The 9692-nt window shown below is 36.8% G+C and overlaps 1 protein-coding gene across 1 annotated transcript; it reads left to right on the plus strand.

The window, feature by feature from the left end:
* Positions 1 to 359: 359 nt before the first annotated feature.
* LOC113224184 (zinc finger protein 782) lies at positions 360 to 9407 on the plus strand (the record flags this gene model as incomplete). Its single annotated transcript, XM_026453461.2, has 2 exons — positions 360 to 461; positions 4687 to 9407. Coding segments are annotated over 2 exons (1958 nt in total), but the record flags the coding sequence as incomplete, so codon positions are not given.
* Positions 9408 to 9692: the final 285 nt, after the last annotated feature.

A 9692-nucleotide genomic window follows, 5' to 3' on the forward strand; every position in this document is an offset into this window, starting at 1 on the left:
GTAACATAGTAAGACTCTGTCTTTACAAAAAAAACTTTAAAAAATTAGCCAGATATGGTGGTGCACACCTGTAGTCCCAGCTACTCAGGAGGCTGAGGCAGGAGGATTACTTGAACCCAGGAGTTTGAGGCTTCAGTGAGCCATGGTCGCACCACTGCACTTCAGCCTGAGTGACAAAGGGACCCTGTCTCTAAAAAAAGAGTAAGAAAATAAAGAAAATGGTTTTTTTGGGTTACTTCCTCAAAGAAGGTCCAGTGAGCACCCTGAATATGCGCCTTCTGAAACTGTACCTTTTTCACATTCAGAAACAGTAGAACCTATGCAACTAATGCAAATGCTAAATTATTTCCCATTTATAGGATACTGCTTTACAAAACCAGAACTGATCTTCACATTGGAGCAAGGAGAAGATCCGTGGTTATTAGAGGAGGAGAAAGGATTTCTAAGCAGGAACTCCCCAGGTGAGTTACTGAATTCAGTGAGCCTTGAAGGACTCACACAACCCAGCATATAGTCATAATAATGGTTAAATTGTATACAGTGAAAAGATACAAAGAAAAATCAGCAAACATAAAAGGTACATGGGGCAAAGTTCATAGGAAACAAACCGTAAGCTTCTGAGAGTTCATACAGTTCCCCAAGCACAGTTCCCTAAGCAAGGAATTGCGAAAACCCATGTAAATGTTGTGTACCCAGAATTGGTGCCCAGGATTTTTATTGCGGGCTAACAATGTAGACACCCTCTGTCTAGCATGTGCCAAAAATCCAGACTTTGAGGTGGAAAACCGGTGTTCTCTATCATATTGTTTGTACAGGGCTGGCACAGTGAGCTCCTCAGCAGTTATGGGAATCTTGTTTCTAGATGCCAGCCAAAGGCAAACCTAATAAGAAAGTCTTTCTAAGAGTAGCAGTCTCAGGCCTACTGTTTCAACTCTTGTCTATACAAAACCTATGCAAATCCCTGGCATAACATAGAATAAGACAAACATATTTACCCTATCAACGAATGTAAGTGGATTAAATGCACCTATTAAGAGAAAATTCTATTGGATTTTGTTTAAGAGGTATATTTAAAAAATAATTGGAGAAGTTCAAAATACAGTTATGAATTGCTAAGGCAATAAACTACAATAATTCAGGTTTTATTTGCTTTAAATTCCTACTGCTATTGCATAATCTTGGAATACTTTATCCTATACTTTATCTCTTCTTTTTGTGAACTCAATAACTAACACTAAAGTTAAATTCAGGTCAAAAAATAGAGAAAAGAAAGGGCATTTTGATAATGCTAAAGTAGTTTAAAAGGATATGTTAAAAGTAGACAACTTTAAAATATATTTAAGAGTTTTGAATATTTGTGCACTATATTAGCGGGTTTCATAAAACAAAAAACCGCAAGTGTTCTGAGGAAATACGGAAACATATAGGTAGCGTAGCCTTTAATTTACCTTTTTGATTTCATACCGGAACCAGAGGATCACAACTGAGATCCTAGACTAGTGCTCAGCAAATGGGGACACAGGGAAAATTCTACCTGCTCCCTATTTCGGTCAGGAAAGATTTTTCTAGAACACAGCCATAGCTGTTCATTTACATGCTAATGCTGCGAGGTAGAAATGAGTAGCTGCAACAGAGACCACGTGATGAGCCCAGCGGAGAACATTTACCCTCTGGCCTTTTCAGAAAAAGTTTACTGACTCCTGCTCTAGAAGTTATAAATAACATATTTTATAAAAATGAATCTGATGTGTCTTTCAAAACTCTACTCTGTTAACAAAGAATGAACCCATTTTAAAATGACCATGGGACACTGACAAAATATAAAAGTAGTTTGTGCAAACATCAATAAATTCCACAAAGTAAGGATAGTATTGTCCAGTAAAACTATAAATTGCAAACAATGTGAGAAGAATTAAAGTCTGTCTGTCTTAAAATCAATAAGGACTATATATCTTTAAAAACATATTTAATCAAAGAGTAAATGAAAATCAAAATTGTCCAATATCCAGAAAATTTCAAAGGTAAAAAACATGCATATTAGAACCTTTGGGATATAGATAAAGCAGTGCTTAGAAAAAACTTTTAGTCTTATATTAGTCTCATATACTTGTTTTTTAAAGTGAGAACGTTTTCAAAGAAAACTAAGCAAAGCAAAAGATGTAATAAAAATAAGACCATATCAGTGTAAATTTTAAAGCCAAAAGTGGCTCTTGTAATAAAAATGACTGAATAAAATAGATAATCTCAATTAGAAAAAGGGGGAAAGCACTATTACTCACTTAAAGTTTTGATTTAAATTCCTACTTCTGTGGTATAGTTTGAAATCCTTTAGTGTATGCCTTATCTCTTCTTTTTGTAAACTCCTAATCTACTTGATAGATGTGTTTAAAAAAAATGAAACACTGTGCCAGAGAGCACATAGTTATTGAATGAGCTCCATTCCTACCTGGATTATAATCCACTAAAAACAATGGTCTCTGCTTTACTCTTCTATATATTGAGTCCATGCAATATAACATGTAAGTATTTTTAATAATATTGTGTATTAACTTCAAAGCCACTTGGGAGAGGTATTTCTTATTGATTCATTCAAAAAACATTATCCCTAAATGCAAACACCCAAGTCAAATTTCTGAGACTTTTGAATAATCAGGTGTAGGTTAGCATTGGGTCTGAGCACTTGTGTAGGAAAGAGGAGGTAATTTTGAGGCACACTGCTTTTTAAGAGTCACTGTCTTCATTTATATTACAGAGAGGTAAAAGCATATCAGAATGAAGGTTATATTTTGTAAAGGAGAACAAAGCTGCATAAAATAATGCTATTGATTAAAAAGTGAACTATTATTTTACGTACAACTAAGCAAGAGAAAATGCCATTTAACTGTGCACGAGAAGTAAGTTTTAAAATACTCCCTAATTTGAATGATGGTAACTTTCTTAAAAAATAATGAGTGTCAGATATATGAGTACTATCCATATATCCCTTGTTAAAATGAATAATATAGACAGTAACTACTTTCAGATTGTAAATAAATGTTCCTTACATTTGTGGGAAGACACAAGAAGCCTTTTGTGTGTATGTAATTTGGGAAATGCTTTGCGTTGCCTGAAGGGCATCTAGAATCTACATAGGTCTAAGGCTAAAAAGCAGAGTGACTCAGAGAAAGAATAGAAGACTGTTGCTGACAATATACTATTTACTGGTGATATCCTGTCAAGACTAGAGCAGAAAAGACTGTGGGCTATTGCAGTGACAGCTAGAACATGTAATGGGCCTGCAGTTAGTGTAAACCCTTCTTTTCCTGAGTATCTCTTAGGGCACTAAGGCAGTGTATTTAAAGCCTGGGGCTGACATTTTTGCATGGAATGTGGGTAGCAGTAAGGCAATAGCAGTCACATATACACAAGAAATTTATGATAAATAAATATAAAGGATACGTGTAAAGTTTTTAAGTCCAGGTTAAAATGTATGATCCTTAAGGTTCTCACAGTCAATAAAAACTAGTAATGTTAAACAGTAGATTGAAAACAGAATTAAGGATGGGACAAAGGCAAGGCTGGTTTTAGGGAAAAGAGTGAGCAAACTGAAAAGACAAAAGATTTGATGATCTAAAAAGATTCGCTATTGACCAGGTGCAGTGGCTCATGCCTGTAATCCTAGCACTTAGGGAGGCCGAGACAGGTGGATCACCTGAGATCAAGAGTTTGAGAGCAGCCTGGCCAACATGGCAAAACCTTATATCTACTAAAAATACAAAAATTAGCCAGGCATGGTGGCACATGCCTGTAATCCCAGCTACTCAGGAGGCTGAGACAGGAGAATCACTTGAACCCAGGAGGCAGAAGTTGCATTGAGCCAAGATCTCACCACTATACTCCAACCTGGGTGACAGTGAGACTCCATCTCAAAAAAAAAAAAAAAAAGATTTGCTATTGAACAACCCTGATACAATAAACCAAGTCACCAGAGCTAGGGCAGAGCAGTGAATCCAATCTAGGTGGAAAAATGACTTTAACTCCCATCAATTTTACATTTCTACTTACACATTTGTGTTCCTTTGATGATAATACAGACAGAATTAAAATGTGGTCTACAGTAGTATTTCTTTCAACATAAGGAAATTGGTGCCATTATAAATTTATTTTGTGATACGTAGAAAGGAAATTGAGCTCCAACTGGACTATTGTAGGCTAATGATTATTCTACCATTGTAATGTGTGTTTGCATAAGAATCTAGACTAGCATTACTCCCTAAGGCAAACCCTGTCTCAGATAAAACCACTAATCAATCCATTGATTTTTGTTGTTATCTACTTCATTTTGGTAATCTTTTTTTATTCATCCCATTCTCTGATTTTCCTGTTCCCAGGATCCAATACTCTTACATATACACCATTTTCAGTCTTTTTGTTGATTTATATCCTCTTCTCTATTCAGTTTTGAAATTTTTATTTTAAGATGCCAAATACAGACGTATATTCATTTCCCATTTCTTTTTCTACTACAAAAAAAATTTAAGCTAAAAAGGGAATATAGGGAATATACTTGAAATTACTTTATTGTTGAGAAACTGAGCCAGAAACTCAGGAATCAAATACATAATAAGGCATATATATACATATATGTCCCATTCCATAAGAAATGTGTTAAATATCATAAAGTTTGTTTAATTTTATCATTTTTAGAAGACTCCCAACCTGATGAAATCTCAGAGAAGAGCCCAGAAACTCAAGGCAAACATTTCTGGCAAGTTTTATTCACCAATAAATTATTGACTACAGAGCAAGAAATTTCAGGAAAACCACATAATCGGGACATAAACATTTTTCCTGCAAGAATGATGCCTTGTAAATGTGGCACTGTGGGGTCTGCTTACCAGGGTCTCATCCCGATGGCCCCACACTGTCAGTATTCAAAAGAAAAGGCTCATGAGCATAATGTATGTGACAAATGTCTCATCAGTATTAAGGATGGCAGAACTAACACTCAAGAGAAATCTTTTGCTTATAGTAAAAGTGTGAAAACCCTCAGTCATAAGGAGGACGTTATTCAATATCAGACAATTCATACTTTGGGGCAAGATTTTGAATATAATGGAAGTAGAAAAGCTTTTCTTAAAAAGGCTGCCCTTGTTACATCTGAAAGTACCTACCCAAAAGGAAAATCTTACAATTTCAATAAATTTGGGGAAAACAAATATGATAAATCAACCTTTATTATTCCTCAGAACATTCATCCAGAGAAGAGTCACGATGAGTTTAATGATACTGAAAATTGTTTCTGTAGGATCACTCACAAAACTCCAACAGGAGGGAAATCTTTCAGCCAAAAGTCACATATTAGAGAATGTCATAGAGTTCATATAGGGATGAAACCCTTTGAATATGGAAAAAGTTTCAACCATAGTTCAACCCTCCCAGTGCATCAGAGAACTCATGCAACAGATAAATACTCTGATTATAACCCATGTACAGAGACATTCAGCTACCAGTCAACTCTCAGTGTACATCCGAAGGTTCACATAAGGGAAAAACCCTGTGAGTATAATGAATGTGGAAAATCCTGCTCTATTAATTCACGCTTGATTTGGCCTCAGAAAAGTCACACAGGGGAGAAACCTTATGAATGTCGTGAATGCGGGAAAGCCTTCAGTGAGAAGTCACGCCTAAGAAAACATCAGAGAACTCACACAGGAGAGAAACCGTATCAGTGTGATGGATGTGAGAAAGCTTTCAGTGCAAAGTCAGGCCTAAGAATACACCAGAGAACCCACACAGGGGAGAAACCATTCGAATGTCCTGAATGTGGGAAATCTTTTAACTATAAGTCAATCCTCATAGTGCATCAGAGAACTCACACAGGGGAGAAACCTTTTGAATGTAATGAATGTGGGAAATCTTTCAGCCATATGTCAGGCCTAAGGAATCATCGAAGAACTCACACAGGGGAAAGACCATATAAATGTGATGAATGTGGGAAAGCTTTCAAACTGAAGTCAGGCCTGAGGAAACATCATAGAACACACACAGGGGAGAAGCCCTACACATGTAATCAGTGTGGAAAAGCTTTCGGTCAGAAATCACAACTCAGAGGACATCATAGAATTCACACAGGGGAAAAACCCTATACATGTAATCATTGTGGGGAAGCTTTCAGTCAGAAATCAAACCTCAGAGTACATCACAGAACTCATACTGGGGAGAAACCCTATCAGTGTGAGGAGTGTGGAAAAACTTTCAGGCAGAAATCAAATCTCAGAGGGCATCAGAGAACTCACACTGGGGAGAAGCCCTATGAATGTGATGAATGTGGAAAAGCTTTCAGTGAGAAGTCGGTCCTAAGAAAACATGAGCGAACTCATACTGGGGAGAAACCATATAATTGTAATCAGTGTGGGGAAGCTTTCAGTCAGAAATCCAATCTCAGAGTACATCAGAGAACTCACACAGGGGAGAAACCCTATAAATGTGATAAATGTGGAAAAACTTTCAGTCAAAAATCAAGCCTTAGAGAACATCAGAAAGCCCACCCAGGGGATTAGACATATGCATATAAAGAACATGAAAAAACTCTGAGCTGGAAATCAAACCTCACAATACATAAATGAACACACAGGAGAGAATGGTTAACATAGCACTGGAATTTCCTCTACAATTTCAGCCTCCACCAAATGTCAAAGAATAGAAGATGAATTGTTGAAATGTATTTTATATGGGCATTCTTTCAGCCAGAGCACAGACTTCCATGGATATTACAGAACTCACCCAGCAAAGAAACCCTATAAAGATAATGAATATAGAAAATACTCATGTGAACTCACTCCTCAGAAAACTCATGCTGCAGAAGAGCTCTGAGAAAGTAATAAAAATGTGACAACTTTGTGCCGACAATCAAAACTCTTTCATCATCAATCACACAATGACAAAAGCTAGAATATAATAAGTGTGTGATGAACTTTAATGAAAAGTCAGTACCGCAGAAAATACATTCAAGAGAGAGACCTCATAGTATATTAAACAAGAAATGAAGTTAATGGACGTGGGAAATTCTTCTGCCATGTCGACCCTCATTTTAACCTACACAGAGGTAATCCCTATATGTCACATAATAACTATTGAAACGTTCACTAGTAATCATTTTCACTTCTCTCTCATGCCACGCCTGGCCTAAATTTCTCAACTGCTCTGTCATATAAATGGGGTCATATTGTTACCCTCTAGCTAGTGGAATATGGGGGTCTGTGACAGGTCTTAAGTACATCAGCAAAATTCTCAATATTTTCTTCTATCCCTCATTAGAATGGAATGGAGGAAAACCTTGGGACTCAGGCTCTGATGATAGAAAATACAAGATGGTAGGAACCAAGGTCAGAGAAGGACCCTGTGGCATGGAGTTTTCTCCTCCACGTACACAGTTGGACTTTCTGCAGTGAGGAAATAAATGTGTTCTCTGCTGAACTTCTAAAGGGTTGGGTATACTTGATACTGACAGAAACTCAACAACCCTCACATAATAAAACTCACAAGTATGATTTTTCAGGACATCTGAACTCAGTGTATGTCAGAAAAGTCACATAGGACAAACCTCAGACAGCATCCTGAATGACCATTGCTTTTATTCCCAAGTCTTCCTCATCGGACAGGTAATATCCTAAGAAATCTGACATTTTAACAAATTTAGGAAATTCTTCACACACACGCACACACGCACGCGCACACACCCAGAATCTCATTAAATATTTGATAATTTAATTTTGAATGTGTGAAATTTTCAACAAATTATCATATTTTATATCAGAGCCTGTTACAAGGGGAAAAATCTATCAGTTTAAGAAAGGTAAGTAATAGCCTTTATCTAGATATTGCAATATCAGAACTGTTTCATATATAATATCAAAACTTTTAATGAAATGTAACATTGATTAATAGACATTCAGTATAATAAAAAGCTTAAAAAGAACAAGAAATAAATTGCATAAACTGAAAAGCAGTGTTGCAAATATGTGAGTGTTTTGTGAGTTATTGATTGTTTATGTATGTATATGTGCATGGTACTTACCAGGTGTTTGTTTTATATGTTTCTTAGACCTCAACATTGCTATAAGAGAATTGTGTTCCCCTTGCTTTATAACTACTTTGACATCAACTACACTTTGCCACATGAATATTAATAACAAACCTTTTATGGAAAATATCTGATACCACATTCCCTTTCTCCTGCTGCCTTCTAACATGTCTGTGTAGTAAAGGCCATTGTTACTAAACTGCCTCTTTTCAAGGAAGCCAGTGTCAACCAATAAATTTCTCTCTCTCTTTTCTGTGTGTGTCTCTCACACACAAATACACAAGCAAGTATATATATATCTTCAACATCACTGATTCTTTCCTAGCAGTGTTGAGTACAATAATGGACACTTGGGAGGCAATCTTTATTTATGGTACTGTATTTTTCATTTTTAGCAGTTTAATTTTGTTACAGTTTTTATCTCTCCGTCACAGTTACCTACCTGATACTTCATGTTGTCTAGTTTTCCCACTGGAGTCACTTTCTATGGCATTTGGCATTCTTTCTCTCAGTTAAACAACTGCTTGGATCTTTGTTTCTCTCTACAACCACCTAGTTTTCCAGATAGCTTTTTTGCTCTGTGGCCTCAGACATCTGGTGCATTGAAGAAAAGTTAAAGCCTTCCCAACTGTTTTCTTGTTTCATGGATAGAGAGCAGTGCTCTTGCCTGCTCTCTATTTCTCTGAGTTGTAACTAAATGTCATCAGTTGTTTTTTGACAAATGTTTCAGGGTAATTTGATGGAAAAATGATCATTGTTTTAAAAAATGATGCTAAGATAATTGTATTACTCCATTCTCACACTAGTAAGAAGAAAATCCCAAGACTGGGTAATTTGTAAAGGAAAGAGGTTTAATTGACTCTCAGTTCTGCATTGCTGGGGAGGCCTCAGAAAACATAAGATCATGGCAGAAGGCAAAGAAGCAGGCACGTTTTTTACAGGGCAGCACAGTGAGTGCAGCAGGGCAAATGCCAGATGCTGTAAAACCAACAGATCTCATGAGAGTCAGTCACTGTCGCAAGAACAGCATGGGGAAAACTGCCCCCCATGATCCAGTGACCTCCAGCTGGTCCCACCCATAACACGTGGGGATTATGGGGATTACAATTCAAGATGAGGTTTTGGGTGGAGACACAGGCAAACTGTATCAATAATGATACTTGTAAATGCAACTTGATCTTTACACCATAATTTAAAACTTACTCAAAATCACAGAACCAAACAAAATCACTAAAAGTACAAAATTTATGATACAAAACAAAAGAAACTGACTGGATATGGTGGCTTGCCTGTGTAATCCCAGCACTTTGGGAGGCCAAGGCAGGAGGATTGCTTGAAGCCAGGAGTTCAAGACCACCCTGCACAACATGAGACCCTATCTCTACAAAAAATGAAATTAACCAAGCATAGTGGCATGTGCCTGTAGTCCTAGTCCTAACTCCTTGGGAGGCTGAGGTGGGAGGATTGCTTGTGCCCAGGAGTTTGAGGCTGTGGTGAGCTGTGATCCTGCCACTGTACTCCAGCCTGGGTAACAGAGCAAGACTCTGTCTCTTAAAAAAAAAAAAAAAAAAAAAGTTTATAATACAGAAAATGCAGTTATAATGGACCAAAAAAAGGAAAACATTAA

This window comes from Piliocolobus tephrosceles, unplaced genomic scaffold, assembly GCF_002776525.5.
Source record: "Piliocolobus tephrosceles isolate RC106 unplaced genomic scaffold, ASM277652v3 unscaffolded_43894, whole genome shotgun sequence".
NCBI lineage: Eukaryota > Metazoa > Chordata > Mammalia > Primates > Cercopithecidae > Piliocolobus > Piliocolobus tephrosceles.